Source organism: Nilaparvata lugens, chromosome 7 (assembly GCF_014356525.2).
Source record: "Nilaparvata lugens isolate BPH chromosome 7, ASM1435652v1, whole genome shotgun sequence".
Classification (NCBI taxonomy): Eukaryota; Metazoa; Arthropoda; class Insecta; order Hemiptera; family Delphacidae; genus Nilaparvata; species Nilaparvata lugens.
This window is the reverse complement of record NC_052510.1, coordinates 4,517,461-4,543,101: the sequence shown is the minus strand read 5'-3', so window position 1 is coordinate 4,543,101 and position 25,641 is coordinate 4,517,461. Positions and strand designations below refer to the sequence as shown.

Below are 25,641 nucleotides of genomic sequence, written 5' to 3'. Positions count from 1 at the left end.
TTAAAAAATACCAAAGTTTTATAATATCAGCGTTATTCAATCCAAATAACATCAATAAATTCTCAACAATATTGTGTTGAAATTGAATCAAAACTTGTCACCTTTATTAGTACAGTACAACCTTTATTAGTACATTAGAACCTTTCTTGAACAAAGAAAGTCTGAAAAAGTTGAAAAATTCTGTTCTTAAGAAATACTGTCTTATATCAGTGTTATTCAATCCAAAACTTATATCAAATTTCAAATAATATTGTGCAAAACTTGAATCAAAACCTGTCACCTATAATTAGAACATTACAATGAACCTTTTTTGAACAAAGAAAGTCATAAAGAGTTTACAATCGTTTCATATAGGAGTAATAATTAGAGTAATCAAACAGCTATGAAACACTACGCTGAACTTAATGATTCTGCATGATCACTGCCAAACAATTGACTTCTGATGAGTCTATTGTCTTTCTCTGTACATCAGACAAGGAGAGAACTGTCTACAAAATTACATCCAGTATGTTTGTAATGCTTTGGAAAACGATCATGAACACATGTCGAGTGACTATGAGTGTGGTAACAACATATAGGTGGTGTCAGTGCTTTTTTCTATTATATGGAGTTTGAGATTCATCATTGTAAGTAGGTACCTATTTTCAAATAACGCATACTCTATTTTAGTGTAGTCCAAGTTATAATGGCAGTGGAGAAAGATAGCAGACCAACGTTGCCGAACCTGTCTTGTCAATGCCTTCTATAGACGGTTGCTGATACAGGTTTATTGATGTAATAATAACTGTTCATTCTCTTTTAAAATAATCAATTATATAATTAAGCAATGAATTATATTTTAGAATTATTTCATAATGGATTTACATAATCAAGATGAAATATTTTTTTATTAATTCTACATTGTTAAAAGACGATCTGACAACAGAGCAAAGCGAGAAAGAGATAGTGCTATCCGCTTTGTTGAATAATAGACAAGGATAGCAATACCATTGCTAGTCAAACACTGCCATTATAACGTGAACCTCACTGTAGCAGGTAAACCGTGCTCCTCAAGGGTCTGATTAAAAACTTGAAAAACTGGAAACTTGACCTACTAAAATCTTGAAGGATTCAAAATAGGCCTACAACCAACCTCGATGAATTAAAAATCAATATGCAAAATTTCAAGTTAATCAGTCCAGTAGTTTAGACGTGATGATGCGTCATTCATGATTTTCCTATCCTGTACGTGTATAAGCCAATTCTTTCCTTTATTATATGATATAATTATTAAATACTATTGAAATTATATAATATAATAAAGGAAAAATTGGCTTATTCACGTACAGGATAGGAAAGAAGGATAGAAGAGGACAGGATAGGATAGAAGATATAGAATTTTGGGAAAGTTGAAAGAGCTTCATTTAGTGCTGTAATATCTCCTGTTTTTTCTCAATCATTCGAGATTAAAGACTTGAAAATTATTGAAATTTAGATGTATTTATCCAATGTATGATTCAGATGTATTATATTTTTATTCAGATTGATGCTTATATGCTTCATGTATCATAAAATTTATAAATAGACGATTGTATGAATAAACATTAATATTAATAAAAACAATATTAAAACTTGTAGTACCCTTTTATTGAAACATTTTAACATGTTTTAATATTTATTTTTATTTATTATTTTACAAAGGCGACTCTCTATAAGTAATTTAAGCCTAGGTGATGATGATGGGATGAATCATCAAGTTGATACAATGAAGGTAGAGTTATGAATGAATACAAATTATAGGTTATGCTACTCAATTGAATTGATTTGAGTCCAGAAATAAATAAACTAGAAATTTTTAATTTGATTTGAAAATTGAATATAATAGAATATAATAGAATGATTACATTCAAAAAACTCTCAGAACTTGAAAATATTGAGTTTGTAAGAAAAAATTTTGAACCAAAAATAAAACACAACTAAATAAAAGGGTACTACAAGTTTTTATATTGTTTTTATTAATTTGAATAATGCAGCCCATATAAGTGAAGTGATTTTACATATAAATTAATTTGTCTGTTCTAGAAAACATGAAAAACCGTTTCCTCCTGCTCATAACAACCATTCTTCTAATATTAACAACAATCCAGTGCTCTGATGAAGCTGACAATGATGAAAACGATTTCAAAAGTACTGAAAACAGCTACAAAAATAACGAAAATGAGCCCAACAAGAATGAAAAATCAGAAGACCAGGGAGAAATTGGCAACGATTTATTGAAAAACCTGGAAAAACTCTCGAATTTCCTGGGCGACAGCGAAGAGTCATCTAGTGACGAAGACCGGATATCCGCTTACGAAACTGCTGACAACAGCACTTATTGTTATTCCAGGGATGAAAACCCCTACACGTATTTTTCGACTAAAACCCTCTACCCCGCGGTACAACGATTCTGCTCATTTTGAACCTGTACCAGGTAAGAGGATAAACATTTCCTTGAGAAAATTGTTATCTTGATATTCTTTGCGATTATTTCAATATGATAATCATAAATCATCACCGAAAAAATTTTGGACTCAAAATTGTGTGCGAATTAAGTTATCATATTTACAGCATATCCTCTAAACTGTGCATTACAAATTAAAGGTTTGGAGCAGTTTTGGTTGAATGCCTGCTATTTATACCTGGATTGTATACTAGCTGGCCCGGTGAACTTCGTTCCACCAAATAGTTAAAGCATTTCATGACAAACTTCAGCTGGATGCACACCTGAGGAGGCGCGATTTGGCATTTTGCATCCAGGTGCTTCTTGCTTATTGGTTTGAATGGAAGAACTCACACACATTGGCATGGAACGGTGTGATAAGGCAATCTCCATAAGATCAACACTTTGTATCACCAACCCGCGCCTCCTTAGGTGTGCTTAGCCTTAATCTGATGCACTATATTTTTATGAAAAATTATCCAACAATCAGTATATACATTTATATCCCAATATGGAGTTCCTTTGTGCTTTGTTAGTTGTGCAGCAGTTTGTATTTTTAGATATAGGTATTTGAATGCAGCTTTCTGGGAAATTGAATGGTATATCTCCTTGCTGCTGATTTTCCCGTGCATATTCTAAATTTACAACATTATTATTATAATTATCGAAGGCTTTTGGATGACACAATGATTATAACAGCTGATTTTTATTTCTGTGTGTAGCCAGCTCACAAATCTTCTCCTATAAGGATTACATGTAAACTTTGAAGGACCGTAGGAAAGAGTCCTGAAGTCGGATTATAAATTTGATAGGCCATAAAGCTGGTCCTGAACATAACGAACACAGCTAAAAGAAAAATCATCAAATTCGGTGCACACATAAAAAAGTTATTGAATGTCAAAATTTGAGGCTGAATTTTTATTTATATAGATAAATAAATTTGAGAAATTCTGGATCTTTGGTTAATATTGTATTATTACTTGAGAGTATTACAGATTTGAGAATATTACAGATAACTGCGCCAAGAATATCCACATAGAATAGAATAGTAGAATAGGAAAAAAACGTTTATTGAATAGATAAGCTACCTTAAGCGAACCTTAAAGAGATTGCTTGACAAGGTACCATTTACAAAAACATATAAATTCAAATTTATATTTATTCATGATAGATAAAAGATAGCATTTAGACTATTAAGTTTGTTTTTTGGTCCAGCAAAATTATTTCTTTAATATGTGAATATTTCCTATTAGTGATAATAATGCAAAATATTTCTTCTATGTTTGGTTTTGAAGCATCTAAATTTAAAAACCTACTTTGTCAAAATAATTGAAGACTGAAAATTTTGTGAAGTGAACAACTACAAGACTTGACCCATTTCGGACTATGTGTAACCTTATCTAAATTTGGGAGAGGAATAGCACAAGGCTACCTTATTTTTTCTCTCCCTATCATTTTTTATTTAATCATCAAATTTAATATTAATTACTATTATTTATTTCCAATGAGCTAGAATAGATCAAAATATTATCAGTAACAGGTACCTAAAAACATACCTAATGAACCTTATCTAACTTTGGGAGAGGAATAGCACAAGGTTACCTTATTTTTTCTCTCTCTCTATCATTTTTGATGATGTACTCATTGTATGAATCAATAAAGAATAAATAAATAGATAAATCAAAATCTTCATATTCTTCGCGATTATTTTAATATCATAAATCATTAATCATCAACGAAATTTTAGAAATGCTGGATCTTTGATTAATATTGAATTATGACTTGAGAATATTACAGATGAATGCGCTAAGAATATCCACACAGAGTACGGTGAGAAAAAACGTTTATTGAATAAATAAGCTACCATAAACCTACATAAGCGAACCATAAAGAGGTTATTGCTTGACATGGTACCATATATACAAAAATAAAAAACACTTCATTCACATGGGCTACTTTTCAAATTTATAAAACAATATAAACATTTTGAAGCACTCTTTATTTTTTAAAAACTTTAAAATAGTTCAACAAGTAGTTTCGGTGATCACACCATCGTCAAGCAGGTTATAAAATAATATAAATTTCCAATCAATGATGAAAACAAAGATTGGAAATTTATTTTATTTTATAACCTGATGATGGTATGATCACCGAAACTAGTTGTTGAACTATTCTAAAGTTTTTTAAAAAAATTAAGAGTGCTTCAAGATATTTATATTGTTTTATGAATACAAAAACAAGTAAATTCAAATATAATTATATCAATCAGTGAACGTTATTTTCACAAGAATTCACTTAACAGTTAATATCATCATGATAATATGATTTATGATAATATTAACATATAAAATATAAAATAATAGAACCTCATCATTCACACATGTCTCAATTACTGCAGAACCAAAAATTACCTATTAATATTTTGATCAAGCCTTCTGAGGAGAATGGATGAATTTTCATTTCAATCCAATCAATATTATCACACAATCTATCATCATGAATGGATAACATATTTATTCTTTATTGATTCATACAGCAATAGTACATCATCAATAATGATAGGGAGAGAAAACATAAGGTAACTTTGTGCTATTCCCCTCCCAAATTTAGATAAGGTATCTCTATTCATAAAGTATGTTTATAGGTAGCCTATTTCTGATAATATTTTGATCATTGATTGTTTGATTATATTATTCATTAGGTATGTTTATTGGTATTTCTGATAATATTTTGATCTATTCTAGCTCATTGGAAATAAATAATAGTAGTTTATATAATATTTTTGTCTAGGTTGCAAGTCAAAATACATTTGGATGACAATGAGACACGGAATCAGGTATGCCACTACATCCAAATGCATTCAATACATCCAGCTTACTGACTTCAGGGACAAAATTATCGAGAATGTTGGCAATGGGAGTAAGTACTTTAACATATTCCAATTCAATTATACTTTTAAATAATTACATTATTCTCTAATATTATAGAAGGAGCATCAAACATGATTGTGAAATGAATAATACACTTGAACTAAAAATTTCTTATTATATTGGAACAAGAGGAAAATTAGTATATCACACTGTATACAGAGGGGATTATTACTACTTGTTTGTATCTCTATTTAACTGTAACATTGTATTTTTATGGCTAGTCCGTGAACAAATAAAATTATTGACCGAAAGCAGTGAGGTCTATATTTTAACTCGGATTTTATTTTGTCTGTATGTATGTAACGCATTCACGGCCAAACGCGTTGAAAGAATTATATATAAGATTTGGCAGGAATATCCCTTTTTAACTGCGCATCGATGAATACGGTATACAAGGGTTTTTGAAATTTTGCATTTTTTAAGGATAATATTAAAGGAAAAGGAATTTCCTCCATACTCTGATATCATATGTATCATCTACTCTGAAGATAGGATTAATCAGACTATAGAATTATTCATAATCAATCAGCTGACAAGTGGATTATTCATTGCATGCATTACACAGAGTTTGGAGTAGCCGGTGAACAGGTTGCACCAGATACTTTTGGATGAGAAAACTGTGTGAGGTCTATGTTCACAGAACTACTAGTTTATTACCACTTGTTATACTGAAATTCACATCAAACTCTCACCAATAAATAGATTCAATTTGTAAAGAATACTGACAATTTGGAATAAAATTCACCATAATAGAGGCTTTTTCTGTATTGATTTCTTATTGAAGGATCTGAATTTTTATTCTGGATGCCTGATGATTCAATGATTTCATTATTTATTTTTTATTTATTCAAATTCCAACGGTACACACCACTTCCACAAATGATAGATATTCGAACAAAGAATTACAAATTCAAATAATGTATGCACTACATTTTATTGTATCTTTTCTGTATAGAGCTATTTGTGAATATAGTCATATATAGTGATAAAATAATTAAAAAAAGGGTACTGAGATTTTTATTTTTAGTTCTATTTATGTTTACTAAATTATAACAATCCTGACATGACTAGGGGAGGCGGGAAAAATTGTTGAAGTATTTCCACTGTCAACATATAAAAGCGTCATGGATGAATAATTTCATTCCTTGTCAGTAGAAAAGTTAAGCCGTCGGTCCCGGCTGCCTAAAAAGCAGTCGTTAGGTCATGTGAGAGGCCCTGAAATTGATCAGTTGCGACCTGAAAACTCTGACACCAGACCTGAGCCAGCCAGGTCACTCGATATTATTATTTTTTTAGTAGAAAAGTGCATGTAGAAAAATCCCAATTAAATTAGAGACTTGAAATATATCATTCATTAGAATAAGGAGCCTAAAGAATTAACTAGTTTAATCATATATGTACACTTCATTGACCATTACAGCTGCAAAATATCAATATTTCTTATCATCTTTATAAATTATTAAAATTCCAACGGTACACACCACTGCAACAAATGATAGATACTCGAACAAAGAATTACAAATGCATATAATGTATGCAATACTACATTTTATTGTATATTTTCTGTATAGAGCTACTTGTGAATATAGCCATTTATATAGTGATAAAATAATTGAAAAAAAAGGGTACCGGTACTGAGATTTTTATTTTTATTTCTATTTATATGTACTAAATTATAACAATCCTGTCTAGGGGGGGGGGGGATTCTTGAAGTATTTCCACTGTCAACATGTAAAAGCGTCATGGATAAATAATTTCATTTCTTGTCAGTAGAAAAGTGCATGTAGAAAAATCCCAATTAAATTAAATTGGAGACTTGAAATATCTTATTCATTAGAATAAGGAGCCTAAAGAATTAACTAGTTTAATTATATATGTACACTTCATTGACCATTACAGCTGCAAATATCAATATTTCTTATCATCTTTATAAATTAATAAAATTCTAATTGAATGAAAAAGACTAAGAAATTGTCAAAAAAACCACTGATTTATTGATAATTAGAAAGACCGGTTTCGGTTATTACACCATTGTCAATCTCTGATTTTTGACAATTTCTTAGTCTTTTTCATTCGATATGAATAATTACCACAATATCTCAACTACACAAAAAGTGGAAATTCTAATTGTTTGCAATTGAAATATACAATACTACAATAGTTATATTACAAAATTTATTGTAATTTTCAGAAACCAAGCTCTGTATAGAAGACGTTTTTGGTTTTTTATTTTGGATGCCTGACGATTTGAGAGAGGCAAAACCCAATGGTCTAACACCCAATGGTCGAGCACAAATTCTGGATTTCGGAAAACTTTTGAAAAATAAATTCTGTCATCTATTCCCAGAGCAATATGACCCCGATAAAATTCAGGTGCTGTATACATTTCTTCTGAAGTTTTCATTATTATTGTTTTCATTGTTTGTTCGAGCACAAATTTTGGAAAACTTTTGAAAAATAAATTCTGTCATCTATTCCCAGAGCAATATGACCCCGATAAAATTCAGGTGCTGTATACTTTTCTTATAAAGTTTTCATTGTTATATTTAACTGATGTAGAAGTCCACGTTATAATATGGCAGTATTTGATTAACATAGGTGTTGCTATCCTTGTCTATCATTCGACAAAGCAGATAGCGCTATTCTTTGCTAGCACCGCAACGTTGCCAGATCGTTTTTTTAACTCAAGCCGATTACTGTCGACTACCGTTTTGTCTATTATTACTGTTTTCTTGGGGTGAGAGTGTATAAGAACGGCACAGTATGAGAGACTACCAGCATCACATAGCTTCAGAACTACGTGCACTATTTGCTTGAGGTAATGAAATTTGGAACATGAATGCCCTATACCATGGAATGTCTACTTATGCTATCTTTTTTTCTATGATATTATAAAGAGTTGAAACGACGATATTCATTTGTGAACATTTATTTATTTATTAAACAGTCACAAACACGATATTTGGAAAGAGAAACAGGCAATTGCCCAAAACTTCTTCAATTCCTTGATTTTGGCACATAAATAGTTCAAAGTGAGGTTAAGTTTAAATTTCTGTTTTCACCAAAGATTAACACTCAGAGAATACGTATTCGAGATATGACTGATGAATTTTGAATTCGAAGGGTTGATAAGAGCCGGAAATAACACTAAGCAATCCGAAAGTTTCAATAATATTGAAATAAACTTGAAAATTTTGAGCAGAAAAATGAAACTACTATCACTGCAACTATCAGCTGATTTTCTGCATTTCTCAGACATAATTCACGTTGCGATGAGGAACTACGGTATTTATGGCGAGTTAACAATAAAATTTGGAACTTTACTCTATGATAATATACTATTTATGTATATAAATAAAAATAGAAAACTATAAGTACCCTTTTCAAAATTGTATGACTTGATAATGGCATCATATCCTATTATATTAAGCGAGCAATTTCTGTATTTATATACCTATCTTGTTATTTTTATATCTGGTTATTTTTATATTTGGCTATTTTGATATCTGGTTATTTATGTTTAACGGATCTCGAAAACGGCTCTAATGTTTTACAAGTGTGCACAAACCAGTGTGCATGACTATAATACAAGAAATAGGAACAACTTTATTATCAAAGAACATAGTAAAGAGAAGTACAAACAAAGCCCGACCTATATGGGCATCATATTCATCACTTACCTTCCTACTAAGATTAATCATGAAAAAGATATTACAAGGTTTAAAAAAAACTGAAAAAGTATATCGTGGATTGGAATTATACAGTTATGAAAGTTATGAATTATACACTAATTCTATAGTGCCAACTCATTATGTATTTAGACTACCTATTGTTGATGTATTTTGTTTTTACTTGTATTTATTTTATTATTTTGAAAATAATAAAGAAAGACGCATTCATGTACATTTTAATGTGTTTTGAATAAAGAGATTGATTGATTGATTAATGATTTTCACGAAATTTTGAACATAGTAGGTTTATGATATTAAGATTCGATTGCACTAGGTCTCATCCTTGGGAAAACTCGCTGAACGACATTGAAAGGATAAACTCATCCTTGGCTGAAACAGCTGTGGATATTAGCCATTATGTTGTCATTAAACAATTTTATGAAGGGTACTTAGATTTATATTTTTATTTATATTCAAGAGTTGCCCAAACGAAAAAAGACTATTTATGTAAATTTTGCAGATAGATTACACAGAAGAAGAAAAGTCGATTGACTCGGTTGAAGCCATGATGGAGGCTCTTTTCAATAATAAATCTCTCCCTAGCGACCCTACAGGAGCTCTCAGTAAGCAGGTGGGTTAAGACTGGAAAAGTGTAACAAAATTTACTAATTTTTGCACTCGAATTGACTAGTTGCTGAATGATACATTTTGTATTAGATAATTACCTACCCAATAAATTAGGAAGCCTAGTTTGCAAATTTAAATGAATGATTCATCTGTATTGGATAAAGTTTCTACCCAATAAATCATGTAGCCAAAATAGGTGAAATTTAAGAAAATCAAATTTGGATTCATTTATTTGTCATAATTATGTTTAGAAATTGATAAAATGTATATTATCGAATTGAAGTTGCTTTCCATGACGAAACACTAATAGCTTTGTTGTAGTTCTGAGACTGTGTTACTTGTAAATATTTGAAAAAAAAAACACTTACTTTTGTTGGAGTATTGAGGAATGCATTTCACTCCTGAAGAGGAGCTTCATCAGCCTTCATGAGGCTACTCCAAGAAAAGTAATTGTTTTTTCAAATATTTACAAGTAACACAGAGTCTCAACTACAACAAAGTATATTATCAATTACAATATGGCAATACCTGCAAAGATCAGCTTGTGTGACGGCACAGATATATTTTTCTAATAATATAAAATTGTTAACAATTATTATTCAATTATTAACAATTCAAATAATAATAGAAGTAAAATTATGTTCACGCTCCTACCCTTAAAACTCAATATTATTGGAATATTAATGCTACTATTTCTATTTCTTATATTCTTCAGTTTTGTTCTTAAATTCTTCCTCCAACTTCTCTGATTGAGATGTCAGTGTCTATCAATTTTTTTACTTCCTTATCATCATCTTTTCTTCTCTTTCTCTTCATTTTCGTTCTCCTCCTTTACCTCCTTGATTATTCTCTTGCTAATTCCTCTGCATAAGTTTAGTTTTGTACTTTTTACTGATATGTGCGCTGTATATTTTTTTACTGTATCTATATTTTTATGCATTTTGCACTGTTTTGTACTTATCATCATCTTCTTCTATTTTCTTCTCTTCCTCTTCCTTTTTCTCCTCCTCCTCCTCCTCCTCCTCCTCCTCCTCCTCCTCCTCCTCCTCCTCCTCCTCCTTCTCCTCCTCTTGATTAATATCTTCCCAATTCCTCTGTATTTTTGTACTTCTCACTTTTCGCAGGTTTTTATTCTTTATTGATTCATACAACAAGTACATCATTAACAATGATAGAGTGAGAAAAAAATAAGTATAGACTAGCCTTGTACTATTCCTCTCCCAAATTCAAATAAGGTTACACATAATCCGAAATAGGTTAAGTCTTGCAGTTGTTCACTTCACAAAATTCTCAGTTATTAATTATTTTTACAAAGTAGATTTCTAAATCTGGAACATTTAGATGCTTCAAAACCAAAAATAGAAGAAATTTTCTAATTATTATCACTGAGATAGAAAATATTCACATATTAAAGAAATAATTTTGAAGTACAAAAAAAAAACAAACTTAATTCTTTGGAACTATTTACTTTTGTGCACTATCACACTGTGATAAACACTTGTTTCATTTGAATTATTATTTAAAAGCGTTTTTCTTCCTGTATCGTTTTTCTTTCAGAATAATACTTCATTCAATACAATACATCTATTTTCATTGAATTTTCCATTTTTGGCCAGCTGTACCTGTATATACTTTTCTACTGTATCCACAGGGTCTGTATTTGAATTATTATTTAAAAGCGTTTTTCTTTGTGTATCATGCTTTCAGAATAATTCTTCATTCAATACAATATTTTCATTTAATTTTCCATTTTTGGCCAGCTCTACCTGTATATACTTTTCTACTCTATCTACAGGTATATCCACCCACTTCGCCCACATCACTTTTTGTTATGTTATAAAGTGGAAATAAAATACATTTATCTATCTATATCTAATTCTTACGCATTTTGCAGTGTTTTGTACTTATCATCATCATCATCATCATCATCATCATCATCATCACATCATCATCATCATCATCATCACCATCATCATCATCATCATCATCATCATCATCATCATCTTCTTCTCTTCTTCTTCTTCAATTATTTTCTTCTCTTCCAATTCCTTTCCGCGTTTTTCTTTGTGTGTTATGTCCCCAGGATAATTTTTCATTTAATAAGGTACATTTTACCACTAATTTTCATCTAATTTTTCATTTTTGGCCAGCTCTACACGAAGTGCAGACGTCCCAAATTCAATATGGACTGGGAAACAAAGCAAAACTTCACCTATCTGATGGAAAACAGTCCACAGGCTGAAGAGATGTGTCTCAGAGTATCTGAAAAACTTGGATTATTGGATGAGCCTCTTGATTATAGTGAGTAATAATTCGAATTTCATTCATTGAATATAATATTGATTAGAGATTTATAGCTTGTGAAATTACATATAAAACGTTCAATATTCGTCGGATGGAAGCTTCAACTTCACAACAAATATTTCAAATCAAATCAAATCAAATTTATTTTCCATTTTCAAGACAAAAATACAATTGAATAATAACATACTATTATGCAATATTGTATACAAAATAATACACTTAATACAATACAGGAAAAAACCTGCTAAGGCATAAGCCTGAGCGCAGGTAAGTTGCAAATAAACTAATTTATTTATTGTTGCAAACAAACAAATTTATTTATTCACAACATCTCGTTGGAGAAAACAGGTCGAAACTGCAACTGCCTCCCTAACTTAGATCATAATAATGTCAATATACTATAAATTATAATATTTATCATGAAACTTCTTATGCATAATTAATGAGGAAAAGCAAAATAGAGGAGCCTACAATAATTTGTTTTTACTTTCCTTGCCCTATTACCATAGGTAAGGAAAGTATTGCTTTCCGAAAAATTAAGGTACCCCAATTTCTAAATTTCTACACGTTTCAAGGTCCCGAGTCCAAAAAACTGGTTTTTGTGTATTGATCTGTGTGTGTGTGTGTGTGTGTGTGTGTGTGTGTGTGTGTGTGTGTGTGTGTGTGTGTGTGTGTGTGTGTGTGGTGTGTGTGTGTGTTGTGGTGTGTGTGTGTGTGTGTGTGTGTGTGTGTGTGTGGTGTGTGTGTGTGTGTGTGTGGTGTGTGTGTGTGGTGTGTGTGTGTGTGTGTGTGTGTGGTGTGTGTGGTGTGTGTGTGTGTTGTGGTGTGTGTGTGTGTGTGTGTGTGGTGTGTGTGTGTGTGTGTGTGTGTGTGTGTGTGGGGTGGTGTGTTGTGTTGTGGTTGTGTGTGTGTGTGTGTGTGTGTGTGTGTGTGTGTGTGTGTGTGTTGTGTGTGTGTGTGTGTGTGTGTGTGTGTGTGTGGTGTGTGGTGTGGTGTGTGGTGTGTGTGTGTGTGTTGTGTGTGTGTGGTGTGTGTGTGTGTGTGGTGTGGTGTGTGTGGTGTGTGTTGTGTGTGTGTGTTGTGTGTGTGTGTATGTGCGTCTGTGTACACGATATCTCATCTCCCAATTAACGGAATGGACTTGAAATTTGGAACTTAAGGTCCTTGCACTATAAGGATCCGACACGAAAAATTTCGATCAAATGCAATTCAAGATGGCGGCTAAAATGGCGAAAATGTTGTCAAAAACAGGGTTTTTCGTGATTTTCTCGGAAACGGCTTCAACGATTTTGATCAAATTCATACCTAAAATAGTCATCGATAAGCTCTATCAACTGCCACAAGTACCATATCTGTGAAAATTTCAGGAGCTCCGCCCCATCAATGCATTTAGATCCCAATTATCAGGCTTCAGATACAATTGAAACAAAAAAAATCAAGTGGAGTAGATTGAGCATGAAAATCTCTACAATTAATGTTCAGTAACATTTTCACCTAAAATTGAAAATAAGCTTTAAATTCGAGAAAATGTGATTATTCAATTGCAAATTATTGTTGATTCTATTAAAACATTCACTATGAAGAGATAGCAGACCTCATGATTGTGTGTCTCCAGCGTTATTGCCCTGTCACCAGCTGGCTCAAATCTTTGAATAGTAGACTTGAGATGCGCGGGAACACTAGCGTCAGGTGATCAATTTTCATAACGGCAAGGAAAGTTGTGTGAGTGCGCCACACCAGATTTTTGGGTTAAGTAGAGATTTTCATCTTGTGAAAATATATATAATGTTCTTTTATAAAATAGGATTATAGTAACCTTTTTTAAATTATAAAATAATAGATTAAAAATACAATAAATATATTAGTAGCCCTGAATTCATACATTTTGAGAAGATATTACGTTCAATATTGTTGGATGGAAGTTTCAACTGTCTTTCAACTTCACTACTATAATAATGATTGATTGATTGATTGATTGAGTACTTTATTTATATGTAGATTACAATATATACTGGCTTATACACTTATATACAATAGCTTACAATACAGCAAAAATTAAAGATGAATTACATAATATAGACTAAGAAAATAATTATTGAACTGTATATGATATGAAAAAGTAATTTGTAATATAATAACTATAGATAATAATTTATTGTTATGCATCTACATAAATTGGCGGAGCTTTGGACATATCAATGTCCATTCTTCGGAAAGAATATTAAAAATATCCTCCCCACTAACTCTCTACCAAAATTATGACGTATAGTGATGAGGTCCACGTTATAATGTCAGTGGAGGAAGATAGAAGAACAACGTTGCCGATCCTCAGTCTTGTCAATGCCATCTATAGACGGTAGCTGATACAGGTTTATTGATGTTCATTCTCGTTTAAAATAATCAATTATATTTTTCAGTAATTCCATAATTAAGATGAAATATTTTGTTAATGAATTATCAATTCTACATTGCTAAAAGACGATCTGGCAACAGAGCAAAGCAAGAAAGAGATAACGCTATCAGCTTTGTTGAATGATAGACAAGGATAGGCCATTATAAATAAGTGGACCTCACTATTATAGGAGCCTACAATATATTGGACTGGAGAGTGAGAAACTGTATAATAAGAATATCATGAAAAGTTGAAAGAAAACACTAAAAAAATTTTCCATCCAGTATTAAATTCAGTGTCCAATTTCTCAATTCCTAGTCGATGTATAGATAGATTGATAGATAGATAAATAATTTATTGATACTCATAACAAAAAGCACAATTACAATTCCAAAGCAATAACAAAAATTCAATTGGCATGGCATATGCCGTCAGCCAGAGCTGTATCATATCATATCAATTTTTTGATAAGCTGATTTCTCGAATCAGTTCTAAATTATTTCGGACAACATCTTATCGATACTCTCTATGCATTCAATCGCTCCGAATGAAAGCTATAAATTTTAGAAAAGAAAGATTCATCATCCATCATATAATTATTCTAAATGGCAGCAAGACTTCTCAAATCGATGTATATTTAACATTTTTCAATAATTCGTTCTGATTTTAATACATTTTTTGTTGCAGATAATGTTTCAATTCTGTACAACGCTTGTCAGTATGAGTTGGCCTGGGGCAGACTTACAAGCCCTTGGTGTTCTGTATTCGAAAAGGAAGATTTAGAGGTACGTTTCATCAACAATTTCAAAAAAATGTTCTCATTCACAATGCAATTCTTCAAATTCATTTAGTTTTTCTACATTCATCATGATTTCAGTTAGCTCGTCCAAGAAACTCATTTGAAAATGTAGCATATTCTTTGTTTTTGTTCGATAAACTCCTAAAATTTTACGTCTGTACCTATGTAAGTGATACATCTTGTAATTAATCATTATTATTGCTCTGTTTCTTTTATTTTGGTAATATGTTATGGTTTAGTGCTTTTATCATTGGTTGAAATTATTTTGCTTTTCAATTGTATTGTATCATTGTCATATCTATCATTGTATAATTTAGTATATGAACGAATTGTAGAGAAATCGTTCCTCGCGCACAGGCTTTGCCCATGTGAGGAACCTTCTTCAAGTTCTGTATATGTATATTCTGTATTGTTTGTACTTTCTAAGAAGAAGAATAAAGATAATTTCAATTTCAATTCCTAACATCTTCCTCAACTCTCAATAAATTTTTCATTCCCTATAAATCTATGAATATTTTTTCTATTGAATACTAGGATAATAATATTGTTATTGCAAATTAGTTTCTCAGTTCATTAAATATATACGGTGATATGAGCTACTTCATAGGTACTATATTTTAATTTTTATCCTCAACTTTCCATTTTCTATCTCTTATTGAACTCTTAAATATATTTTGATTTGTGATTCTTTTACCAATATTGAATAATAATTATTCAAATCTGCTGTAGTTCAGACACTATGTTACTAGTAAATATTTGAAAAACACTTACTTTTGTTGGAGTATTGAGGAATGCATTTCACTCCTGAAGAGGAGCTTCATCAGCCTCTGAAAAGTAAGTGTTTTTTCGAATGTTTACAAATATCGCAGTGTCTGAACAAAGTTATTATATAGTTTTTCGTCATGGAAACCAATATCAAGATAATTATTTGTTGCAGTTGATGGAATATATTGGTGACTTGAGTTACTACTATTTCTGTGGCCCTGGAAACCCCTACAATATGATTCAAGGATGTCTCTTACTCAAAGACCTCATCCTCCAACTCCTGTAAGTCATTCTAATTTTAGTTCATTCATTTTACATACGGTAATCAACTTTTTTACATCAATAAAATGGAAAGTCAAGCATATGGTATATAGTAGTAGACTTTCACTGATAGCTCTAACAATGGTAAAATTCTTAATGAATCATCTTCATCTATATATATAAAAGCAAAATGGCACTCACTGACTGACTGACTGACTGACTCACTCACTCACTCACTCACTCACTCACTCGCAGAACTAAAAATCTACCGGACCAAAAACGTTCAAATTTGGTAGGTATGTTCAGTTGGCCCTTTAGAGGCGCACTAAGAAATCTTTTGGGGATATTTTAACTCTAAGGGTGGTTTTTAAGGGTTTAAAGTTCGTCTTTTAGCATGTATATTCTTCTTATTCCAATATCTTGAAATCATAATTATTGAAATGTCCATACCATATGTTAATATAGAACTAGAATCTAGAGAGAGTACCTCTTCGAAACAGTTGTTAACTGGTAACTAAATTAAAAATTTTGTCAGGTTAATTGGCATTGAGTTGAATTGAGTCGATATAGTAACAGGTGTTTTTCGAGATCAAATTGACATAATACGTTCAAATTCGGTACAGAGGTTCCGCTGAGGTCTACATGCAGGCGAGCGAAGCGAGCCCGCTGATCTCATTTTTGGACAATCCAGTCGGGGGTCCAGGGGGCGTAGCCCCCTGGTTAGACGGATATGGCGAGCGAAGCGAGCCTGCCGGCTAGTGAAAATATATATTAAACTCATATACGGTAGGCTTTGTGAATTTTTCTATAAAATTATGGGCCGGTTTCCGAGCTCGGGATTTAGCTAAGTCCTAGACTTTAAACAGCTGGAGTCAGAAAATTAGCTTTCCAAACGAGGCGTAGTCGCAGTTTTATAACAGCAGTCGCAGTTTTTATTTTCTCATTTCTATAATTGGAAACGTTTTTCCTTGACGAAATTAAACATTTCCAAATAATTCAAAATAGCTGAAACTTCACACTATTTTCTCTTTATTTTATTTTGTGTTTAATTTTCTAGTTTTATGAAATTTAATTCAAACGTGACTATGACAATGACTGCGACTACGCCCCGTTTCGGAAAGCCAATTTTCTGACTTCAGCTGTTTAAAGTCTAGGACTTAGCCAAATCCCGAGCTCGGAAACCGGTCCTAAAAATGATAGAATATACCTATTTATTTTTATAGGATAGCCTTCTATCACAAAATGAAGCATACAATTATTGTACACAAGTAATTTTACTTGTCAAACTTCTTCATATATAGGTATTCAAAGGTGAAAAAGTGCTGTAATTCTTCATTATATAGTAGCGCTCATAGAATTTTCTTCTAGCTAATCACCCTGTTATCAATATTATTTTCAGTAGTCATCAGGGTGGTTTACAGCATTTAACATTGGATTTTCGTTTGAAAAGAACAAAATACTATTTCAATTAATAATTTATTTCACTCATTGATTCAATCCTTAATTCACTGATTTGTTTGTTTAATTGTTCATAGAATTTTCTTCTAGCTAATCACCCTGTTATCAATATTTTCAGTAGTCTTCAGGGTGGTTTACAGAATTTAACATTGAATTTCCGTTTGAAAAGAACAAAAAACCATTTCAATTAATAATTTATTTCACTCATTGATTCAATCGTTCATTCACTGATTTGTTGTTTATTTTTGTTCAGTCATTAGTTAATTGACACATTTATTGATCTAATTGTTCATTCAATAGTTTTGGGCTTTAAGCCTGTTGTTCCCCTCCCGCAATCATTCATAGTTGAGAATTATATTGTATCTATCAATGTATAAATAAATTAAATAATAAAAATTCATCCATTAGTATTTGGAAAAATGCAATTTCGGTTTCTCATAAACCTCTACTAATTTATTTTAAACTAGCAGTTAACCCGTGCTCCGCAAGGGTAAAATTAAAAACTAGACAGAGTTAAAATGCGACCTACTTAAATCTTGAAGAATTTAAGATAGGCCTATAAACATTCTCGGTAAATAAAGAATCTATATGCAAAATTTCAAGTTAATCAGTTGAGTAGTTCAGACGTGATGATGCGTCTTCATTTCCTATCCCGTAAGAGTCTGAAGCCAATTATTTCCTTTCTTCTATATAATTATATAAAGGCGAAATGGCACTCACTCACTGACTCACTCACTCGCATAACTAAAAATCTACCGGACCAAAAACGTTCAAATTTGGTAGGTATGTTCAGTTGGCCCTTTAGAGGCGCACTAAGAATGGATTGGAAAAACTTTGAAAGATAAGCCCAAAATCTGCGTTTTTCCAGCGTTTTCTCAGCTTTATCGAGAACAAATGAACAGAAAATGTTCAAATTTAGTACATACAGAGCTCAGCTAGGGTTGTAATAATGTTGTGTTAGAAGGAATTGAAATAACGCCAAAGATACGCCCAAAATTAGCGTTTTTTTGCTTTTTCTCAGATTTATCGAGAACAAATGAACAGAAATTGTTCAAATTTAGTACAGAAGCTAAGCTAGGGTGTAATAATGTGTTAGAAGGAATTTGAATTAACGTAAAAGATACGCCACAAAATCTGCGTTTTTTGCGTTTTCTCACCTTTTTCTATAATTGATGGAAATGTATTCAAAAATTCAGTACACAGGTTTAGCTGAAATGGGAAAATTTTAAAGGCTAGACTGGAGTACAATATCTCTCATAATATCCTAACGAAGTATTCCACCCTGCACTAAATAACTGAAATTAATCGGTGATTGAATCGAGCGAGGAAGTACTTTGACTTTCTGATGCAATGAAGCATGCTCTAATGAAAAATGCAGGCGAGCGAAGCGAGCCCGCTGATCTCATTTTTGAAGATCCAGTCGGGGGTCCAGTAGGGGGCGGAGACCCCTGGCTAGGCGGATAAGACGAGCGAGCGAGCCTGACGGATAGTATGTATATTATATAGATTAGATACTAGTAATTTATTTTTTCTTCGTTTCTTTTTTGTAGTTCAGCAGCAGAAGCGTTCGAGAATAACCTGCCGCACCACACCGTGTCACTGTACATGGGCCATTCCACCTCAGTGCTGCATATAGCTGCTCAGCTGGGAATAATCAACGAAGAGGAACACTTGACACATCTCAACTATGAGAAGAACAGCGCTACCAGGCGATACCGCACCTCCATTGTGGCTCCCTACACTGCCAACCTCATCGTTATACTCTATGAGTAAGTAATAATTGATCTCAAGTTCCCTTGAAAATATTGAAATCATTGAACCTGTCACAAAATATTTGGCATTATTATCATAAGTGGACAAATAAATAATACATGCCAGTCATCATAATTGCAAGATAAGGGCAATTTTAAAATTCAAACAATTAATTGAGAATTTACCATTCAAGTGACTATCAGACAGTGGATTTGAAATTCATCTAAAGTAACTAGTAGTTCAGTGACAGTAGAACCACGCAGTTTTCTCATCCACAAGTATCTGATGTCATCTGCTCTAGTTGATTCAGTTGAATCACAATTCACAGTTGAATCATAATTTACTCTTAAAAACTGTTATTTGTTTTCTCCAAGATCAAAACCCACTTATGTTATCAGACACGGCCAGACATCTGTGTAATGCATGCAATGAATAATCCACTTGTCAGCTGATTGATTATGAATAATTCTATAGTCTGATTGATCCTATCTTCAAAGTAGATGATATTATATAGTGATATCAGAGTATGGAGGAATTCCTTTTCTTCTCACATTATCCTTAAAATGCAAAATTTCAAAAAACCTTGTGTATACATGGACGCGCAGTTGAAGAAGGAATATTCCTGCCAAATCTCATCGAATTCTATCAACGCGTTTGGCCGTAAATGCGTTACATACAGACAGACAAAAGCAAATCGAGTTGAAACATAGATCTCACTACGTTCGGTCAATAAGCCTCTGTGTTGTGATTCCGTATACTGCTAACTTCATTGTTATACTCTATGAGTAAGTTGATCTCATGTTTCATGAAATCATTGGACCTGATACAAAATATTAGGTATTTATCATTAATAATATAATAAGTATACTAAGTATAACAACTAAATGCCAGTTATCATCAAAGGACCTCTATTGTGACTCCCTACACTGCTAACCTCATTTTTATACTCTATGAGTAGCTTGGTTTAATTATTTAATTAGCAATGTTGAAAATCTGGCCTACAAATGGAAATTACTGAAATATTGCATTTATTCAAATGCTGATGAATTAATAATTATTATTCAAAGATAATTAATATTTGTAGTATCCCTTTCATGATGATAAATTCGCTGGCTCTAGAAGTTCGAGGCTTGGTAGTTATGGTAGCAGAAGTTAGTCTTCAGGGTGATTTATAGCATTTAATTTGCATTTTCATTCAATAATAATTAATGTTAAAAATGCTAAAAAGCTGCCGATCTACTCATCTCTCATCATCATCCGTCTCATAACCCACGCACAAGCCTAGAGCTCATGTGGACATCATCCTCAGCAGAAACGGAACTGTAATAATTATGAATGGATACCGGTAACTTACACAGTTACAAAAAAGTGAATGAAACACTAACGTACTCTTCTTTCTTATCTATCTGTCGTAGCTTCTGTATTTTCTTAGTAGTTTAATTTTTCAATCACTCAATCCTCTTATTATTTTTACTTTTTTCATTCAAGATATCGTTTTGTTTTATTTTATTTTACTGAGTATTGTTTGTTAAATTATAATTTAGTATTGTATTGGAGGGTTAGGTGTAAGAGAGGGACGACTGCGCCCTAACTTCGCCCTCCCAGGTATAAAATAAAGGCAGTCATTCTATTCTATTCTCTTAGTCGAGTCAACAGAGGGTTACAGATAGAAATGTTTGGAAGACAATTCTTGACCTCGCAGTTCTGTTTAGGGTAATAAGGAGGTCAACATATCAAACCTGTGCTAAGGGGGTGGGGTGGTTCAAAGGCACAGAAGGCTACCATTTTTTGGTTTCTCGCATATGACTCGAAAAGTATGCATCTTAGGCTAGGCACACACCAGTTAGTCAAGACAAGACAAGACACGTTTAGTCACAATACTTCACATAGTTGCTTATGAAGACATGTCTAATTGCAATGACTAATCAGTGTGAGTTGCGTCATAAGCAACTATGTGAAGTATTGTGACTAAACGTGTCTTGTCTTGTCTTGACTAACTGGTGTATGCCTAGCCTTAGGGATATGACTATTCTTTACAAAATTAAAGCTTACATAATTTCCTACAATATGACATTATCCAACAACCTATTCCAACAACAATTCTATTCTGAATCTATTTATTTCAGATGCACATTCAACGACAGATACCAAATCAAAATCCTGCTGAACGAGAAACCCGTCCTGTATCCAGGCATCTGCGACCCTGACACCGGACTCTGTTCCCTGCACAGCTTTCAGAAGCTGTTCCGCGACTTCATCAGCTGGGAGGAGTGCAGTCACAACTACTGCACGCACTCTATCGACCAGATGTGCTACTACCTCAACGTTCCCGAGCACGAGTGTAACATTGTCAAGTCGGAAATCAACAATCTGAACCGGAACGACGAGAAATCAGCCGGTGGATCCCAGAACGATCCCAACCGTGACGTCCACGAGCAGAAAGCAACCGATGGTTCCCAGAACGAACCCAACCGTGACGTCCACGAGCAAAAATCAACTGGTGGATCACAGAACGATCCCAAGCGTGACAATCACGAGCAGAAAGCAACCTTCGGTCCCCAGAACGAACCCAAAGTGGAACGGAGACCAAGGAAAATGAGTCCCCTGAACGCAGTCATTGTTTTCGTTGTTCTTATGGCGTTCGCTTATACGGTGGTCACAGTTTTGGATAGGTATTATCCTCTGTCGGTTGCTGAAAAGAAGTAAGTAACAATACAGTACGCATCCCGTAGCTTTGTCTCTGTAACTTTGAAACTGCATATTCCCGTCTTTCGGAGGAGACGATAAGCTGTCGGTCCCGACTACCTAAAAAGTAGTCGTCATTTCTCATCATCATCATCATCCCTCTAACTCATTACCCACGCACAAGCCTAAGAGCTTATGTGGGCTTCACCCTCAGTATTATTAGTCGTCATCTCTCATCATCATCCCTCTCACTCATCGCCCACGCACAAGCCTGAGAGCTTATGGAGGCTTTACCCTCAGTATAGTACTGTTGGATGCAAGAAGGGCCTGAGTCCAAAAATTCGATTTTGAGAAAAATTCCGTGAAACATTTCGAACAGAATAATTTTTTATTCTCAGTCAAGATGTATCACTTGAGTTAGTAACCATTGCATTAAAATTTAATATTTTTCTATTCATTATTTCTTTTGTATTGAGAATTCTATTTGTAAAATAATGAGTAATTAGCCTATCATTTTAAAAAAGATCTTTTCAGGCCCTTCTTGCATAAAATGAAATAAGAACACAAAAAAATGTGTTTTATAATAATTTCATTGATTATAAGATGGAAAATGATTAGATGGTCAACTGAAATGAAAATACATATATTTGAATCCATATATTTTAGTCATGGAATAATTTAAAATCTTAATCTTGTTCATGTGCTATTATTATTTCTTCATCACTTGGAATGTCCAAATCATCATCATCATCATCATTGTCATACAATAACTGTTCTGATTACTATAAAATTCAATAAATATTGATTGAGCAGTAACTCATCAAATAGAAAATTAACTTTTAAAAGGAAACTTCTCCTTACTTTTGCAGAAACTAGTCAACTCAACTTGTAAACATATCAGGCCAACAAGCTATAGGTTGACCAACAGTGCTTCACAAAAACTTTCATAGCTCAGTCAGTTTTAAAGATACAGAAACGAGATTTAGCAGGCATGTACAGAAAACCAGCTGGAATTGGTTTAAGCGTTTTACGCAAAAAGGGCTTGAGTGACTTGAAGCCCTTCTTGCATCCAACAGTACTATTATTAGTCGTCATCTCTCATCATCATCCCTCTCACTAATTACCAACGCACAAGCCTAAGAACTTATGTGGGCTTCACCCTCAGTATTATTATTATTATACAGGCAAGGCAAGGTATGTTCTGGGGAACATTCACGTCTTTACAAAAACATCAGGCTTTAGAGACCCTAGATCCCTAGATGGAGGAAGCTCCCTACACACAGAGACCCTAGATCCCTAGATGGAGGAAGCTCCCTAGACACAGAGACCCTGGATCCCTAGATGGAGGAAGCTCCCTACACACAGAGATTCTTCATGAATGAGAGAGTTGCAACGTATCACCATCATAAAGATTAGGCTACATAACCTCATGAGTATAGTACAGGTTATAAGGTACCGTACTTGAAATATAAAGATGTTTGTTAAAAATAATTATTATTTTGTTAGATTTTCTAAAACAGTGTTTAATAGTTTTTAATTCTGCATTTTTTAGAGATGAATATGGGAAAAGAATTTGTCCTTTTCAATGAGTCATTCTCAATAACATTCTCCATTTTTTGAGATGAATATGGGGAAAATAGGTAGTCCTTTTCATTGAGTCATTCTCAATAACATTCTCCATTTTTTGAGATGAATATGGGGAAAATAGTCCTTTTCATTGAGTCATTCTCAATAACATTCTCCATTTTTTGAGATGAATATGGGGAAAATAGTCCTTTTCATTGAGTCATTCTCAATAACATTCTCCATTTTTTTAGATGAATATGGGAAAAAATAGTCCTTTTCATTGAGTCATTCTCAATAACATTCTTCATTTTTTGAGATGAATATGGGAAAAAATAGTCCTTTTCATTGAGTCATTCTCAATAACATTCTCCATTTTTTGAGATGAATATGGGAAAAGAATTTCTCCAAATTTCAAATGATTGAAATTTTTCAACTTTTTCAGGAAAAAGGACCAGGAGCACAAACAAAAGAAGAAAGAAGTGAAAACATCGCGAACTCTCAATGACATGGAGAAACAGTCTTCAAAAGAAGTCAAGAAAGCGAAATGAACGTGAACACAAATTGAGAATTTTCATAAAATCATGAAGTCATCATCTCTCATTTTTTCTATACTTTCTACATTACTGATTATCATCACTGTTTACAATACATAAATTGATATTAAAGAGCGATTTGTGTTTTGGTTTTTATATATTCAATAATTCTTTAAACAAACATCAATATTGGTTGATTTTTTTAGGTTTTCGTTTAAAAATTCATTCATTCATTAATACAATAAGTTCATCATCAGAATAATAGGGAGAGTAAAAAATAAGGTAACCTTGTGCTATTCCACGCCCAAATTTGGATAAGGTTACACTAAAAAATTTAGTTTTAATCATTCAAAAATATTATTATATATTCTTTAGCATTTTGAATAAATGCAATATCCCATTTCTCCACATTTTTTAATTCCTCCAGTGTTTGGGACTTTCTGACTTTGTTAATGCTCTCTATGAAGTGTTATAAAATGAGTACCTACTGCAAGCTACTGAATTAATAACGATCAGGTCTAGCAGTCTATATATAGACTATGAACATTACACTGCTTTTTAATTTATAAAATAGAATTATTGTACCCTTTTTTAAAATAATAGACTAATAGATTTAAGCTGCGTTTACACCAAAGTTAATTGACCGAGCGAAAAGAGGTCTAAGATTCAAGTCGACGGTTTGGCATTTCTCTTAATGTTTAAATTTTTAGTCTAAACGTTTGAATAATGTTTAAATGTTTATATGTTGCGCATTTACGGCGAAACGCGGTAATAGATTTTTATGAAATTTGACAGGTATGTTCCTTTTTTAATTGCGCGTCGACGTATATACAAGGTTTTTGGAAATTTTGTATTTCAAGGATAATATAAAAGGAAAAAGGAGCCTCCTTCATACGCCAATATTAGAGTAAAAATCAGACTATAGAATATTATTCATCATAAATCAGCTGACAAGTGATTACACAGATGTGTGGAGAAGCCAGTCTATTGCTGTATTTCCATAAGGTCTATAGTTTCAATCAGGTACTTGTGGATGAGAATACTGCGTGAGTTCTACTGTTCACAGAACTACTAGTAACAAAATTTTATTATCTTAATCCTTATAGATTCTATTAGATTGTACATATTATCTTATCATACACATGATGAACATATGTGTTTGTCAAGTTCCGTTCAATCTAATAGAATCTATAAGATTAAGTTATCAACATTTTGTTAATAACTTTGGTGTAAACCCAGCTTAATAATACAATTTATAACAACTAGTTTTTGTGTTCACACCATCTCCAGGTTATAAAATAAATTTTATATAAATGTTTACTAAAAAAACGTTACTATAATTCTATTTTATAAATAACAATAATTAGCCCTGATTTCATACATTTTAAGAAGACACTGCTTTAGATATATTAGCTTCAAACTGTAAGCCCTGATTGA

General features: G+C 32.5%; 1 protein-coding gene across 2 annotated transcripts; it reads left to right on the top strand.

Annotated features, from left to right (window-relative positions):
* The first annotated feature begins 513 nt into the window (after positions 1–513).
* LOC111051619 (multiple inositol polyphosphate phosphatase 1) lies at positions 514–24,391 on the top strand. Of its 2 annotated transcripts, none has more exons than XM_039433468.1 (11): positions 514–626; positions 2,062–2,452; positions 5,252–5,380; positions 7,583–7,764; positions 9,583–9,693; positions 11,840–11,990; positions 15,073–15,170; positions 16,122–16,231; positions 19,219–19,437; positions 21,547–22,122; positions 24,114–24,391. In XM_039433468.1, the coding sequence occupies exons 2-11, from the start codon at positions 2,371–2,373 to the stop codon at positions 24,217–24,219; spliced, it is 1,764 nt and encodes a 587-aa protein (XP_039289402.1). In that variant the 5' UTR covers positions 514–626; positions 2,062–2,370; the 3' UTR covers positions 24,220–24,391. The 2 variants fall into 2 exon arrangements, with proteins under 2 accessions (XP_039289402.1, XP_039289403.1); XM_039433469.1 differs by having other exon boundaries at positions 537–630; positions 24,114–24,342.
* The last annotated feature ends 1,250 nt before the right edge of the window (positions 24,392–25,641 follow it).